The sequence below is a fragment of the Amphiprion ocellaris genome, chromosome 20, assembly GCF_022539595.1.
Source record: "Amphiprion ocellaris isolate individual 3 ecotype Okinawa chromosome 20, ASM2253959v1, whole genome shotgun sequence".
In the NCBI taxonomy this organism is placed as follows: Eukaryota; Metazoa; Chordata; class Actinopteri; family Pomacentridae; genus Amphiprion; species Amphiprion ocellaris.
Genome location: NC_072785.1, coordinates 19,668,207 through 19,686,364, shown reverse-complemented (window position 1 = coordinate 19,686,364; position 18,158 = coordinate 19,668,207). Strand labels below are relative to the sequence as shown.

Sequence of the window (18,158 nt, the reverse complement as noted above, 5' to 3'; positions counted from 1 at the left end):
GACTCAATAAATGCCTAAGTTGTTTTTTTTAAATGCTTTTCAGTTTTTAATAAACATTTAAGAGCTTATATGTAATCAATAAATGGTCTTTGCCTATCTTAAGAAAAATTCACTCAGAACTCTGATATGTTAACAGTATTAAATAAATCAATAAATACATGCATACACACAAAAATAAGTTAATACATTAACTGTTAAGATTTAGATTTTAAGAACGTTGTTTATGTTTTTGCAGAATCCAGCATTGCTCACTGGTTGGTCATTACATTTTATTAGTTTGATTTCACTGTTTAAAATGATGCCACCTCTTTTCAGACAGAACCTGTGATAATAAAACAATACAGAACTTTTAGTTCCGTGTTAATAAAGTACTTAAAGCTTTAAGTATGGCTAAATGTTTTTTTCAAAATTAAATATATCACTCCTTAGGTGGTAGTGGCCCCAAGTTCAGTAAAGTTAGAAAGATATTCACAGATTCGGGCTTCCAGCATCAATAACTCATTAGATATAGGTTGTCAAAACATAAACGGTGCCTCTTTCCCATTGTTGCAAGGCAGACAATGTGCTACAAGCCCAGTTTTATCAAAAGTAGCTGTCTTTCAAGCTACAGGAATAACATTGGTGTCTATGGAGTGAACAGGGTCCGTCTGCAATTTACAAAACCACTGCAACAGTAAAGAGAGACAAATATTCAATAACTTCACTCTTATACATTGTAGTGTCACTAAAATCACTGCAGCCTTCAACTGGCTCCTGTTGACAAAGTGTTTTAACAGAAATGTAAATGCTGTAATTTGATTCTTTTAATGAACCATGTAACTTGAATGGATGTGATGCTGGTGTGACCACAGTGCACACGTCTGATGTTGTTCACAGTGGTCCAAGGGACGCTCAGGGAGTTTGTGTGTTTGCTCAGACTCAGGAAAAATTACAGGGAACATTGGTGGTGGGATTATAATGCTTTAGGGGTGTTTTTTGCTTGATGGGTCAGGCAACCTCATCACAGTAGATTGCATCATGCATGAGAAAAGATGATGACACTAAGATTCTGGAGGAAAAATATCATTTATCCACAGAAATACTTGACCTTGAGGAACATTGGACCATCCAACAAAATGGTCCAATGTCTCAGTGATCTGAAACATACAACCAATATGGTCAAGAAAATAATAACAATATGTTGGAGTGACCCAGCTGGAGACTATATCTGAATCCCATTAAGAATCTGTAGAGGGAACTTGAAACCAGTATGATGGCAAAGAAACCTTCCAAATTCAAAACCTAGAGACCATCACAAAAGAGGAGTGGAACAAATCCTTATGGAGAAAGTTGGTTTGCACACTGTACGTACTATAGACATAGTTAAGAATCTATCTCTGGTCACTGTTGAAACTCTTACAAACTCTCGTCCTGTCTTTAAATGGCTTTGATGTAACCATATATCACTGCTTCTTCTACAATCAGTAAATGTTTGAAGATCCTGCATTTTTCTTCATGCAGTCTTCCCCCCTCACTCCTGCTGGAGTACACCAGAGAGACAGCTATCACCAGCTCACCTATGACTCTGTTCAAACATTGTACAACTACTCCATCCTACAATGGCAAGCTTTAATATTAGAATAATTTGGTCATACATGCTTAAACCGGGAACCGAACTGAAGAAGGATATCGATGCTGAAAGTTCCACTCTGTGTGATGGCAGGACTGGTTCCTTACATGTTGTTACATATAAACTCTAGAAGTCTTAATGATGTTGAAACTGTCATTGGTATTCCTTAACATCTCTCATATAATGTCTTACTGTTTTTGTCACTAATTTCCAGCCAGAAAAAAACCTACTGGTCAAATAAAAATTTAATATAAAACAAAATTTGACATTTGTGTAATTTTTTTTTTTACTGCTGCTTCCTGGAACAAGCAACATCATTGGCCTCTAATGTTTACACTGCTAGTAATGCAGTGTTACTGCATTCTTTAAAAGTCATATGGATTAGTTACTGAACCACAAGTTTGTGGGATTACAATGTTCCACTGTTTCATCAAAACGTGTCCACGGTGTGCTGTATTTTTTCCACTGTTAATAAACCTCATGAAAAGACCAACACCAGCAATGAATTGACCTTGTTGTCAAATCTATGTAGATAAAGCCTGATATGGTTAATTTTTCTGTGTGATGAAGCTCAATCATGGCTCTCGGTGACATTTTCCTTCATTATGATGAACATGAGGCACTTCAATAGAGCACCAAATGTGTATAAATCCACATCTGGCAATAGCTCACAATAAATGCAGCATTAACACCTGATTCAGTAATTTCTGCTGAAGCCCACAGTGCCCAGCTGTTTAGGAAATCAGTGCATCTATTTCAAAAAGTGAAAATTTGTGGTGTGATTTCAAGCTGAGATCCAACTCTTGACTGATCACTTTCACACAGATTCTGAAGTCATCCGATATGATTCAGTAACTCCAAAATATTTTGTTCTTCCAAATTTCATCCATGAGAAATGCAAAGATTGTGCTAAGGCACAATGACACCAAACAGACATGTCAAACAAAATTACATAAACTCAGCTGATTTGTTTATTATCTAAATAGCAGGCAGGAGAGGCTATACTTATATTATCACCATTATAGCAATCATCATCATAACAATGACAAAGAACAGGAATGCCTAAGCTTGCAGTCCACAGCTGGCTTCATCCTCCTATCCTTGGGTAAGTATCCTGGGGAAATCCTTGCCATGCTTTTGAGTGAAGGAGGCTCTCAGCCAGTATCGCTGTTCACTGCCAAGGAAAGACTCACCCCTCTGATCCTGGGAAGTGTGCCGCTCACTTTCTATTTGATGTTATAATTGTTTCTCTGTCTTGGACAGAAGGTCTGGGACGTGTTTTTCTGCAGGAGGAAACACGAGCACAGACTTCCATCTCCGTCGATGTTTTGGAGATGTGGCAGCAGGTTGTGGTCTGCAGCATATGGGCTCACTTTAAAACCTCCACAAAAGCCTCTCCTTTGAGATAATTGTACCATGAATTAGACCAGGGAGGCTTTGATTTATCAACACAGTTGTTGACAACAAGTTTCCACCCCTTCAGACTTTCCATTGACAAATCTACAGAGATAACGAAAACCTTCTAACATAACACTGAACAGCATAAAATGTCACTTAATTCGTCATCTTGAACAAATTGTCTTTGGTGTAATGAGTTAATGAAAGAATGACAGTGTTAGCAAGGTGGTGGCAGAATAATTTCCTCATGTTGCAAATTTCAGCAGAGGCTGAATGTCTTCTAATTAGACCGGATGAAGGTAAGTTCTCCTTGACTTCTATGAGTCTTCTAGGAAGCTCAGTGAGACCTCTGAACAAAGACACAATTAGCTGTAATATGGATGTGCACATATAAAATACGGTTACATCAACACTGACATTGAGCCGTCATGCTTTTTTATTTTACATTTTCCAAAGCTGTTTGAACAAAAAAACATCATCACATGTGGGCTTCACCACATATATTGTCATTATTACAGCTGATGTCAACAGTATTTAACATGAAGCATAATCTGGCTCGTAACTCTTACCACAGATAATTAGCAGTGCAACCACATTGTATATCCTTTCTGTTGTCTTCCGGCCACAGCTGAGTGAATTCTCTGGGAAGACATCCCTTTAATTATTCCATCAAAAAGATCAAACTAAACACAACAAATGAATGCATAAATACTTAACATTTTAAATAGTTGAACTTGAAATATAGACTCCAGAAACTGTAGGTGGGATATATACAGTCTGCTTGTGTACTGTATGTATGTTCTCAAACTAATGACTCAAGACTCCTACTTACAACTAGTGCTGAAGCTATTGATCAATCAGTTGATCTGCAGGACATTTATAGACAGCATTTTTTTAGTTGAGTAAATACTGAAATGAATTATCAAGCAACAACAACAACAACACAAAAAGCTAGACATTTGCTTGTTCCAGCTGTTCTTAAGTAAGGAGTTTCTGTGTTTCTGTTTTCCTATAACTGTAAATGTAATATGTGTGAATGCTGGGCCGTTAATGGGATGTTTCCAACTATCTAAAGACCTAACTGTGGCTTCTAGATAATTTTAGCAACATTTTTCTGGTTAGTCTTTTTTGTAGACTAAGTGATTTATGGCTTAAATGGAAAAAAAAAATCATAGTCAGGTTAACTGATAATGACACTAATTGGTATATATGCAGGTGAAGTTTGAATTCAGACAGCATGAGATGGCATTATATCTATTACAAAAACAACAAAAACAGCAACAACAACAACACCTGCCACATATAGTCTGTACTGTTATTTCATTTTACACGCACTCCACTAACAGCACAGACAACACAACAGAAAAAGTCAATTTTCATATAGTCGGTGCATATTTTCACACACTTGGTCATTATTGTAAATCCACTGACTGAATACGCGAAGCTCGGCAGCACATTCGTTCAGGAAGGGGCATGTTAAGGAAAATGGGGGAGCTATGAGGGGCTTTTTCTTGGCCAGCAAGTCCAGGCTTGGTTGCAGGCCTGTCTGTCCCTGTTCCGCGCAAACATGTCAGACATTTCACCACCAGTATGAGCGAGCAAAGTTCCCCCATTCCTTTGCTGTAAGTTGAAGTGATCTCCACCTCATGCTGTAAGCCGGATTTGTGCTCAGCATGATTAACCCATTAATGCCACATAATTAGCTTTTGAAAAGGCATATGCTTATTCTTTCTAAATATGGAAAGCCGATGAGGGACATGAGTGATTCCTGCAATATCTTCAAACTGTAAACCACACACGATTTTTTGTACACTGAAAGGCAATATGTCCAGATGTGACCAAAAAATAATCATGTGGGTTGAGTTTCTGACATCGCTCAGCACAGGCTGAACTGCTCACTTAACCAGAGCCTGGAGTCGGTTTTCTCATTCACACTGTTGAATCTGGACTCCTACAGCATGGCACTACAATTCACGGAGGGGAGAGACGTCCAGTTGATTAATCCACGGTTGTTGGGACAAACAAGTGTCCATTATGTGGACACTGGACTCGGGTTTTGCAGCTTTCAACAGATCGCCGCCATGACAGACGACCACAAGCAGGAATACATATGCATTTCAGGAAGTCAGCACAGCTCTCTTGTGAGAAATGTGAAAGCGTGGCTCTGGCTGGAATATACTGAGAACACCCAAAACAAACCCACTTCCCGGCCCAACTGGCATCCACACAAGGGTAGAAATAAGGGAATGTATTTATGAGCATCTGGCTGTGGTTCAGTGAGGTCAGGGCACTGATAGAGCACAAGGAACAATCTCTGCACCTCTATATATTCAAGCAGAAGAAGTGCTTGAAGTGCTTGAGATCATGTGTTTGTCTCATTAGAGCACCAGTAAACTTAACTTTCCTTTTCTTTGTGTAAAAGCACCAGTTAGATAGTTACTTGTCATGAGCTTTGTCCCAGAGCTGCAAAATCAAATCCAAAATGACTACCAGTCCTGTGCACTCTCACAACCTCCTGATTCTCCAGTGTTGTGACATCAATATTCACTCTGTCTTTGGGATTTCGTTTTTAGGACAGCACGATTATGCTGGTAACATTGAAGGATATCGAGCTTGGCTTTTGGAAGAAGACACACGGTTTTCATAAGCCCATTAATCTTAAAAGGAGCAACTGTCAGAAAATATACACTACCCCTATCCCTGACATAAAAAAGGCCTGTTCAAGGCCTTGATTTTTGGTTTGGCGGAAAACAATATCACACTGCCTTTGATAGAAGGCCTTGAATGTCCCTTTGCAGACTTTTCCATTTTGGATCTGGCATTCTTGAGCTCAGAAGCGTAGTGCTGTGCCACAAATGCAATCTCAACCATTCATGACACGGCTGGATTTACAGCTCAAAGAGGGTCACATGAGGAATTGCTGCTTATTATTACAGGTGTCTTAACACTCGAGCTAAGTGAAGAAAATAACTGAAGGCTAAGTGAGGTTTCATCTGAGAGACAACACGAGTGAAATAAAAAGTTCTAAAGCTAAAAGTCAGAAGTTAATCATAAGCATTGCAGAAACATTGTGAATTGAATGGTAAATGGCAGTTTCCACATGTGACCCAGTGTTTTTGACTGTCTGGGCCGATTTCCAAGTAGGGCAGGCATGAATCAGCAGCAGCCATGGATGGAGTCTGAAGTGCTCCAAAAGTAATTAAGGTTCCTCCTCTTAATTGACAACAGATCCAGCCCAGCAAAGCCCCTCTGCCAAACAAAAACCATGCATGGGAGTATAAAAAGGTGCATGTAACAATGCGTAGAAAAGCTCTTCGGCTCTACAGACTGGATAGACTGTGAGTAAGCAACTCCCAAATAACGTTTTTTTTTTTTTTGTCAGTGTTTCATGAAGTTTATGTGATCCAGTCCCCGCTGCAGGTGTTGCGATGTGTTTTCATCCTCTAAAATGACCCGACTAGAATAATATTTACACCCTCCTGACTCTCGGGGCACAGGGAGGGCTCTTTTGGTTTGCACAAAAGTATAAAAATATCAAACTGTATTTTGAAATAAGCTGTTTTAATGAGTTTCACTTCTGTAGCATGCAGGACTGTTCTGCTGTCAGCCATAGAGGGAGCTCTTGATCATACTTTGACACTGTTCTGCTATCAGTAAGGCCTTTTGACATGAAGCATCTGGTCTTGATGTTACCTCTAAATGTAAATTAAAATACAGATAAAGGTGAAGTCTTGATGATAACTTGGTGTAATTGGACTTGACACGAATTTTTGTGTCTTGTCAACACTTCCAATCGTGCCTGATGATAGAAATGTACATATAAGTGTTTTTACAGCTGAACCATTTACAAATAAATGTATTAATCAATATATATTACAAAATTGCATTTATGGCCTTCATCTAGGGGAGTTAATATAACATTATTTGTCATTTCCAGTGTGATATGCACTACAATATGATCTTGTTATCTTTATTTAGATAGCAATGGTAAATTTAAGCCATGCCTGATAAAGAGATCCAGTCACACCTTAAATCTTTATTAGTCTGACAGCAGACGCTTAACATCTGTATGCATCTTAATAACACTTGTTTAAAGGTTATCTTTTCTAGGACAGATTGTCATCTAATGGAATTTATGGTTCTCGCTTCCCTTTAGAAGTAATATTCTGTATCTAAATTAAAAGCATCCTGATAAGCCCAGCTTCTTTTTAAACATCCACAGAGATTACAACTATGCATTCAAATTACAGTCCTCCAGAAGAAGCAGCTGGATTAACGAGGAAGAGGAAGGCTTATAGGTTGATCTCACCTAAATATACATTCATTTAGCGTGGGTGCTAATTTGGTGCTTAAATGGGCGATTCAAGAACACTGTCAGCATTTGAAGTTTTAAAAAACATCCTCCTTTAAGAGCTCACCATCACTCTTAGTTGGTGGCGTAACCAAAGACGAGGTGAAGTATATCAGGTTAATGCATCTTCTCTTTATCAGATAGATCATCTTAACTGTTTTATTTATTTTAATCTCATCCATCTTTGTGAATAGTGCATAAGATTAAAGTCACAGATATGACAGAGATACAGCAGAGATACGATAAGATGCTCAATTCCAGTGACCTCAGCTTTACAAATCACTGTTAATGAGGATCCAGATATATTTTCTTTCTGTGTCCTCAAATTGTTCTTTTTGAAGCTAAATGGAAATTCTGATTGCCTTGCTGGCTGCTACATGACTGACTGGCATAAATCTTCTGCAGTGTTTACAAGGTGAAAATGGTTACCTGAAGTGAACATTTAAGTAATTTCCTAGATATGGCAAATAAACTCTGTTTGTTTCTGGGAAGTTAAAAAAAAAATCTCCATCTGTAAAACATGGCAACACACATAGTTCCACATCAGAGATGAGTCTGTGAATGCCAAAACTCAAATCTGTTCACATTTTGTGATGACAGAGAGGCTCCTTTGTTATTGCCTAACATGTTCCCACTTCAAATCAAAACCAAATTTGTCCCCAATGTGGCTTTTTAAGGACAGCCGATGTCATGACATTAAAACAAGGCCTATTTCAGATGGAGCTTTATGGCACAGCAGCTTTTGTAATAAGTAATAAACAGAAAATGCCTGGTTGCCTTGTGCTAATTGAAACAACTTGGCTGCCTTTATATTAAATCATCTTTATGAACTGCTAGTAGAAACTGTGATCACAAAGGTTTTTATTCACATACAAATACCAACAAATACACAGACAAATCATCACCATTCCAAGTCGAGCTAAATTATTTGGCTTTCCCTCTTCTTCTTTCCAAAAACCAGTCAACAGGCGTAATCCTCAGACGTCTCCCTTAATGTAACAATTAGAAGTACGTTCAGAACATGAAGACACATGAGACGTGTTTAGTGAAGGTCACAAGCAATTATCCAGCCTGGTAAAAGCTGGCATGTCTCACATGGCACCGCTGCACGCCCTCATTAGGCGTGTTCTGCAGCTCAGAGTGGGTCTTGTGGCTATAAAAGAACTGTGCTTGCTGCCTTCCAAGCCTCCTTTTAGCAGAACCTCACCAGCAGGAGCACAAAGAAACTACACATCACCACCTCTAGATCAGATAGGAGCGGACAAACCTTTTTTTGTAAGGGAGGGGGGGAGAGACTACTTGACCATGGAATCTATGTGTTTCTTTACAGGTTGGGCTTGGTTGGCTTTCAACAGGATAAACATGGATTTCTCGCTCTCTGCTAATAATGAACAGCAAGGGCTTATTAGCTTCTATACTGTGAAACTTTAGGTTTTTTATATATTGAACATCACAAGAAGTAATATTTCCAAACTGGTGCACATGTCCAGTGATCAGATTTTATGGTATCAGACCAAACACCATGCAGGCATGAAGAGAAATAAGCAGCCTCAGTAGCAAACGCATGGTTTGGCTACTGGTTGTTGTTTTTTCCTGACTTTATGGCGATATCAAGAACACGAACATTCTCCACTTTGTTTTAAACTTAAAGCCTCATTTTGGTCCTGGTGTGCTAAATGCAGGCAAGCTGGACCTTAATTTCCATACTGAGCACTGAGGTCACTAAACTCACAAACACTAAATCAAAACCGTAGACACAAGAAAAAAAATAGGTTTCTCAATAAAATCAGCTCATCCGGCGGTGGAAGGAAAATCAAAACCATGTATAAAAAACGTAGATGAAGATTCTGCTTTTGGGGAAATGGGGAAGTTTATCTGCACGTGATTGTGGTGTTAACCAGAATGCTGCACACTCATGTAAAACTGCATCTACTAAATATGTTTGCAAGTTTTTCTCACGCCAAGAAGCCAGTGGTAGGCCTTGGTTGTGTTAGATGTGCACACAAGCAGGCTAAAGGGGAAAATGCATGCAGGTAAGCTTGAATGATTTCTAACATTAAACACACTGCACCTAAAAGAACCAGCTCCTGCACACACACTGACTCACGCTCTCGTTTCCTCTGAGAAAATGAAAAATCGAACTTTAAATTCGCCTTAAGACTTTAAAGACAAAGCATACTTGAGGAAGTGAATCCTTTGATGACACTTAAAACCAACATCAATATTTACCGACTGGGGTCGTTGCACGTTGTGAGTGTCAGGTGTCGATTGGATGAGTTCACTCGTGTCTGCTCTGATTTGGAAGAACATTTTTCACTCTGGAGGCTTCTGTTTAGCTATTTCATTTTCTCGTGTTCGCAACTCGTATAATGTAAAAGTAAAATAAATTAATCTTTCAAGAGAAACGCTGCGCAGCTGTATTTAAAAACACATATTATAATACACTGTGGCCTTTTGCAACGAAACACAGGCCTAAACGAATTTAATTATATTTTCTGGACACCATAAGAAATGACTGAACAGCGGTCGACTTACTCCAGTGTTATTTCATACATATATAGGATTTTATAATACATTGTAAAACTGCATTGTGTTAAAAAAAACAAAAACACCACGACATTTTATTTTAACTAGGGAAGATTAAATATTATCCATGCACATGAATTAATTCTCATTTAGAAAAAAGTCTCATTAATTGCTGAAACGGGGAGGAAATCATTGATGCATTCAAAGCAGTAAAACTTGCATGAACCTATTTTTTAGCACTTAAATTCAACTTACAATAATAGAAATGAAACGTGTGAATAAGTCGATAATCATCTTTAAGCAAACAACCGCTGAATTATTAAAGGCTATGACCGGATTAGTCATTTATATTTCACTTCCATCTCTCTCTGTTAGCTACTTTTAAAAATTATTTCTCGGTGTGCACAGGAAAGCTTAACAACAGTCCTGAAATAATAAATAAAATAAAGTGAGGCTCGACGGGGTGTCTGTTACCAAAACTGACGCACCTCAAATGTAAAAGACAGAAGCCTCCTGCAGTAAGTTCCCTCATTAATAAATGTCAAATAAAATATTGAGGAATGTGCATTTGATGTGTGTGTCTGCTGCAGTGTTTATGTGGGCATGTATTGTATGAACACACTGTGAATCTCACTGCTTTTGTTTTGTCACACTTGACAATCAACATCAGACGGTTGCGGAGCTGCTCACCGGCTGATTCTGCAAAACGTGTAACCGAACCAACGGCCAGATTCACGCCGATCGTTGGATCACATTTGAGATTTTCTTCAACCGAGAATACACATTTTTACAATTTAACATCAATATACAGGCGAATTTAAATACAATATAGGGGAAAAAAATCATTTTGCAAATGATTTAAATTATAGACATATAGACTTCTTCGGAGAGCTTTTTCTTAAAAATAATTTTTATTTTTTAAAGGTTCTCTACAGTTTATCTCACCTACGAGGCCTCGATTTGCACCGTAGAAAATCGGACCTGCTGCACTTTTTTAACTTTATTATTTATAAAATCTGAACTTCAAATATAAAAAGCTGTAGAGTTTCTCAACCACATGTTAAGGACTTAAAATATCTAAGTCTCATTTTTAATTCATAAGATTTATAAAGACAATTAGTAGAAAGAAAAAACAGCAACAAAGAAAACTGCAAACCAGAAAACCTAGACAAGGTGTAAACTCCTGCATGTAATGTCAACTATATTCATATTCCATATTTTAAAGACTGTCGCAGCTCTTTAAACAAACTTCATATTCGTTGATTCGTCAAAAACTGATTACAATTCAAATATTGACACGAGAAAAACAATGTCAAAGAAACTGAATGTGTGCAAGCTTTAGAGCTGTAATACATTTATGTATGCATATGATACTCATATTTTTAAACGAAGCGGACTAGTAAAGCTGCTGCTTTAGGAAAGCAGTTTGCAAAATATAAATATAATGTGTTAATCGACAGACTTTATGTTGATACCCATATGTATTTCATGCAACATGCACAAACGTTTTTTTGTGCAAACAAGACAACGTGCTGATAAAAACCATGCAATTCCTACGTTGTCCAGATGAGGGGAGTCCTGCCAGCCAGGCAATGGAGAGAAGACAGAGAGAGATAAAGAGTGAGGGGGACACAGTGGCACAGACTAAGACAGATGTATTATTATTATTATTATTATTATTATTATTATTATTATTATTATTATTATTATTATTATTATTATTATTATTATTATTATAAAAAGTAATATTTCATACTCAGCAGCAGGTGGTGTCTCCTCCAGTGTGCCCTGCAGCATCTAAACGCAGCATGCAAGCCTTTACTCTCCAGACGAACTGAACATCCAACAAATCAAACGTGTCCATCACTGGTGTCTGAGACGATCCTCTGCAGCACCACGACACTCTCCTGTGACCCAGCCTGATGCTTTCCATGTGTCCTGCTCCCAGATTGTGGATGGTGAAGCAGCCAGGAGACACGGAGGCAGAGAGGAGGGTGGGGAGGGCGCTCGGTCGTGGCGTTGGAGAGGAGAGGAGGGGGGCGGGGGGATAGGGACACTGCACCTTGTTACCATTGGGTCGACTGTTAAGTTTTACAAGTAACGTTTTGCGAGCATATAAACGATACCTTCTAAACTTGCACAGGAAACTCCGAAAACATGCTGTGATAATGTACGTCTCTGGAATCCAGCCGATATCCCCTATAGTCTGGAAGCTGTACGATCTACAGAGGTATCGATTACATGAGGCCCTTCCCAGGTTTGATGCCCCAACACCGGCTTATAAACTGACTCAGGCTGCTGGTGTTCAGCTTTCCCTTTGCTCTCATGGTCACATAACTCGGGTCTAAAGGATCACATTCAATCTGCTGCTCGGTTGTATGATCAAATACACAAAAAATACTTTATGCAGTATTTATGAGCAAACAAAACTGAGCTCAAAACTGAAAATATGCAAAAATGAACTTTATGGGCTTTTATATAAATTAATCAGCCCTTTCCCAAGTTTAATTTAGGGTGCACTGATGTCATTTTAAATAATAAATAGTCTGGTAATACATGCATCTTTAAGTCATGCATGATTTTAAATTTACTCACTTGCACATTAGATGTATTATTTCACCACAGAACACAAAGTTCCTCATATTTTACGCAAATCCAATAAAGCAAATGCCATTAAAAATATTTATATCAGTTAGTTACCTTTCTTCAAATGACTGACTGATGAGGCAAATCAATTGGATATGATCCACGCATCAAATCTGTAATTTATGTCACCTTTAAAAAGTGGCAGAACTTTATGTTAGAGCTCAAAGTGTTAAAGCTGAGGAAGGTTTTTTCTCCACTGTCACCTCACTAAGTCTATCTGCCGTGATGTAGAAGTTCTTACCAAAAGGCTGCATGTTGGATGAAACGTTTCCCTTTCTGCCACTTCCCCTATGCAAAATACTCAAGGAGGCTGCACGGCTCCAACCGGATGGGGTTTGTATTGGCTGACACCGTTTCCAGCGCAGGACGACCAATGAAACCAAAGCAGAGCCTCAGCGTATAACAGCGAAGATTGACGTGGAGGACGCGTCAAATTAATTCCAGCAGACTCCGGACTGCCCGGGATAACTCCAATTTGCATTTATCGGATGAAGATCACTTCGGTGCCATTGTACCTTGCAGTCACTTGCTTCCAAAAAACGCAGGAAGAGGCGCGCTGCAGTCGGAGGAGATTTTTCGGCTTTTCCTCTTCTGGGGCTCGTTCCTCACGGTTCCCCCTCTTCCTTCTCTTGATTTCTCTCGGACGGACTCAGCCATTTGAGGGGGCACTTATATTTGCCAGCATCTCGAAACATATCGGCAAATGGGTAAGCCCTCACCGCCTGCATGCTTCAGTGGCTTCAGAATGGGACTTATGGAAGCGTATCCAGACTCACTACGCCTGCGTAAAGACAGAAACAAGCATTTGTTTTCCTTTTTCTCCAAGTTCAGATAATGCGCAAATGAAGGAGTGTTTGGCGACAGCTTGTCAAATTTAAATCGTGGATTTTTCCAGTGCTATTGAGCAGGAGTGACTGTCTGGTTCAAGCTTTAGATCGTAAATGGAACCGCACAGCCAATTATCCTATGAAAAGCGTCGCTTTAAAGGGCTCTCTCTTGTCTATTCTCCAAGCTCGCCATTTTAATGTTGTTTTTGTTGTGTGCGCAGGGGTGTTGGACGGTGAAGTCAGCCAAACAGTTAACACACTTTCGTAAAGCTGCAAAAATAGAGGCTGAGAGCCAGAGGTTACCAATCTGTGTAGACTGGCGCGTAGAACTTTATACCCTCAGCTTTTGTTGTAATTAAGAGTAGCTGGACTGTATGCAGGCTGCACATCTCAACATGCCATTACCTCTTGGTATTTGTTAAATGAGATTATTACATAATTTTGGCAATTAATGCATTATGGTGCACACATGAGGAGACTTACTATACAAGTCAGACATCTGTGTACTCACCCAAATATTGCAAAAAAAATCTAATTCATGTGATTCCTTTCTCCTGCAGAGCAAACCTATGGAGAGGTGAACCAGCTAGGCGGCGTGTTCGTCAATGGACGACCCCTGCCCAACGCCATAAGGTTAAGAATAGTCGAGCTGGCTCAGCTCGGGATTAGACCCTGTGATATAAGCCGGCAACTTCGGGTCTCTCACGGCTGCGTGAGCAAGATTTTGGCGAGGTACAACGAGACGGGCTCCATCTTACCCGGTGCCATCGGTGGAAGCAAGCCACGGGTCACGACGCCTAACGTGGTGAAAAACATCAGGGACTACAAACAGAATGACCCCGGGATCTTTGCCTGGGAGATCCGGGACAGGCTTTTGGCTGACGGGGTTTGTGACAAGTACAATGTCCCGTCGGTGAGCTCGATCAGCAGGATTTTACGCAACAAGATTGGAAATCTCTCCCAGCCGAACCAGTATGAGAGCAGCAAGCAAGCCTCCGCGCAGGCCGGGCTCTCCTACAACCACATATACCCTTATTCCTACCCCAACACCATGTCGCCCACTAGCACTAAAATGGGCAGCCCCCCTGGAGTACCGGTGACAGCTGGACATGTGAGCATATCCAGGGCTTGGCCTTCTGCGCACACCGTCAGCAACATCCTCGGAATACGAGCCTTCATGGATCCTACAGGTGAGGGACGCACAACCATTTTGTGTTGTGTGAAATCTTAGGCCTCTGCGTCTCAGTGCAGTGCATGAAAGGCTTTATCACTCGCTGTTCGCAAACAAGGGCTTAATAAACCCGAGCAGCTTGTTATCCTGCATGATTAATGTCCATATTAGTCCGTACAACCTGTTCTGGCAGCAGCCGGAACAATGTGTCCATTAAATGTTGTACAGGCCTCCGTTTCAGCATTCAGCCAGAACGCAGTAAGGCCATTCTCAATAGGCCTTTTCATGGGATGATGCGTTTGCAAACACCTTGCCCACCTGCTGTAGCCAAGCTAATCCTCCAAGTAGTTATTACACGAATATTTTTCTTTGCCTTTCGGGTCCTTTAATCAGTCATTTCAGCCACTGTTTAGTCGAAGTGGTTCAGTGCATTTTTGTGCCATCAGTTCCTAAATAATTTATACAAAATGTGTGTAAATTATAGATAATTACATATTTCTTAAAAAACAGTTTTGTAATTGAAATCACTCCACTCAGTGTGTGAGACTATAGCATCTTTTACGCAAATACCAGAAAGCAAAATGCACTGCAAGTAATGAGCTTAAACAATCATTAAAATTAATTATTAAATCTGAGAAGAATATTTATAATAATCTACAGTTGTTTTCTGTAATTTTCTAGGTTTTTGTGGTTTGTTTTCTTTTTAAGATTAAGTAACAAAAACCACATCCATAAAGCACAATAATTTTACGCACCATTACGCACTCAAATAATTCTATTAACAATAATATTAAATAGTATATTGCTTGAATAACTCTGTCTTGAAAACTATTTTAGGAGGGCCTGAGGTTTAGAAAATAAAAAATATTTTATAGCTCGGACAGATACAAAAAACAGTTGTAATGTGTCTTCTATTTTTATTGTTAATTTTGAAGCTAAATGAGACTGCAGAGTTTTGGGGTGGGTTTTTTTTTTTTTTTTTTTTTTTTTTTACACTTTAACACGTTTACTTTTTTACACATCCTTGACCTGAAACTACTGTTTTTAAATCAGCAATTGCTGGGACGGAGGGATACCCACCAAAAATGGAGGAGTGGAGTAGCGTCAACAGAGCAGCTTTCTCTGCGGCTCACACAGTCAACGGGATTGACAAATCAGCCATTGACGCCGACATAAAATATGCTCAGGTAAAAAAAACAAAACACTGCTGGAACATCTGTGCAGCCTTCAGTCTCACTACACAAAGTCTGGACGTGTGTGCATGCTGTGCATTGCACGCCATTTTATTTTCTTTAGAGGAAACAGTCCAGAAGCTTAGTGCCAAAATGGGCAGAGCTCAGGAGTAAATTGTTCCCCTTGCTACAAAGGCCTGTGGCAGAGCTGTGAAAAGGGATCCCCAGGCTTAGACTTCATATTCCTGCGGGATTTTATTCATTAAATTTGTGTTTCTGATGAGAGTGACAAACATAAGTAACCTTGCTGAGTATACATACTCTAATTAAGTTTATTTTTTGGTCAATAAAATTACAGTGAAGCTCATGTATTCGTCATTCTGCTTCCCTGATCTTTGGAAACCACTCAAACACCACTTTAGGAACCACTGCTGCAGGCCACGCGCCACTGTCACATTCAATTAGAAGTTCTGTAACTTTTGTGGGGGTTACTGGTGCTTATTTTCTCTTATCTGTTGGCCTGCAGCCTTCCAGTTATGTCTCGGCGTGTGCTTACTCTCCGACCAACCAGTACGGAGTGTACAGCGGGCCGCCGGGCGGCTACGTGGCCCCGGGTCACCACCACTGGCAGCCGCAGAGCTCGGCCCTGTCCCACGCAGGCGGCGGGATGAGCATGCATGCGGGGGAGATCCACTCACCCATGGCCTTCAAGCATCAGAACCGAGAAGGTACCCACGCTGTAATGTGAAAACTGGTGACAGATACGTCGAAGCCTTAAACAATGTTTCTCTCTAGGGCGCAAGGGCGCAAACGCAACTGCAATGGATTTAACAGTATATTATTATTAATATCATTATTATTGTTATTATCATTACTGCATTTTGCCAAAATTATCTGATATATTTGTACACACGACGCTTTGGAGTCGCGTCTTTCTCTTCTCACACACACTCTTTCTCAATCAGTGATGTCCACAACGAATGCAAACATTTACTAAATATCAATATAAAGTCTAATTATATGTCACTTCTCAAATATTGACCTTCTATTCTTGGCCTGTATCGGGCCTGCAAGTGGTTCGAAATCATTTTAACCAAAATAAACAGAATGGGGGTCTTTATTATTATTTACAAGAAAATGGAAGGTTGCATGTTGAAAATTGTGCATTTTTGGAGATTCTGTTGGTTTGCAGGATCTAAAATCTGCCCCTTTATGTAGGTGCAATTATTCACATTATATGCATGCATCTCCAGGGTTTTTACACACTTGCCCACTATGAATTTCTGTGTTTTATGTTGTGCAGGAGACAGAAAACCGCCCAGTCCCCTGAGCAAGCAGCAGCAGCAGCAGCAACACGAAGACTTGAACAGTGTACACGGACTCAGTCTCCCTACCTCATCATCATAACCGGGACTTATAACACCTAAATACCCATTTAACTGAACTCATTTCAACAACTCCAACAGTAAGTCTGAACACTACCGGCTTGTTTGTATCTGACAGTCAAACACAGGCCCGTTCAAACGAGTACAGTACAGCTTTATCGGTCTGTCTTTGGCCATATGAATGTAAGCTTGCATGGATGTATCGGTGTTTCCCTCACTGGTTGAATGGTTTTATTTTCCTACCTTCATTTGAAAATACTTCATGTTGCTATTGGCTGTATATTCTCAAAAGGAGACTGCAGGATTTTTTTAAAAAATAACTTTTTTTTTTTTTTTGACTGTCGCCTTGTCATTGATGTTTTACTCTAAAACCGCCTTATGTTGTATTATCTTCTGGTCATGATCTCGAATCTACAGTGGCTCTACGATGTGAACAAAAAGATTTAAATTGTCTAAATGTAAAAAAAAAAAATTTGCCAAAGCTTTAATTATATATTTTTATAATTTCATTGTAAATATGCAAAAATAAAGGCCTTTTTAAATGGCATAAGTTGTTGTAGCGTGTGTTGTTGCAGTATGGATCCATGAAAGGGCCTAGTAAGTGTTGGAAAAGAAGGAAATATCACTTTAAAAGAGATGAATGAGTGAATTTTGCCCCCGCTATTTGAAGTGGTTTTTGGTTGTGCTGTCACTATACCTTGAGGGACTGCTTTTATTTTATTTTCTGTTTTTAACAGTATTGATAATGTGGAATTAAAGCTAAAAAAAAATGTGACTTTTGGTTATTTCTGAAAGGCCTGTGCCACCAATATATTGGTCCGTGCAGGTGGAGGTGTCACAGAATTATCTTCTCCCGTTTGAGTTCATTCTGGAGTTTGAATGTGGCACGTTGCCTGTCGTGAGGCGTTCACTGACCTATAACCTTTTCAGAAGAAGTTTCAGCCAGCCTCGCCTGATAGTATGTCTTAATTGGAATTAAATCTTAATGCCGATAGTGATTAGGCCACTATTTGCTAGGAAACCGTCATTTTGCTCACTCAGGCATAACGCCCCTACACTTCCAAAGAGCTCTC

General features: G+C 39.6%; 1 protein-coding gene across 1 annotated transcript; it reads left to right on the top strand.

Annotated features, from left to right (window-relative positions):
• Nucleotides 1-12,989: 12,989 nt before the first annotated feature.
• pax1a (paired box 1a) lies at nucleotides 12,990-17,860 on the top strand. The gene is made up of 5 exons (XM_023271904.3): nucleotides 12,990-13,237; nucleotides 13,918-14,547; nucleotides 15,582-15,715; nucleotides 16,227-16,428; nucleotides 17,004-17,860. The coding sequence occupies exons 1-5, from the start codon at nucleotides 13,234-13,236 to the stop codon at nucleotides 17,105-17,107; spliced, it is 1,074 nt and encodes a 357-aa protein (XP_023127672.2). The 5' UTR covers nucleotides 12,990-13,233; the 3' UTR covers nucleotides 17,108-17,860.
• Nucleotides 17,861-18,158: the final 298 nt, after the last annotated feature.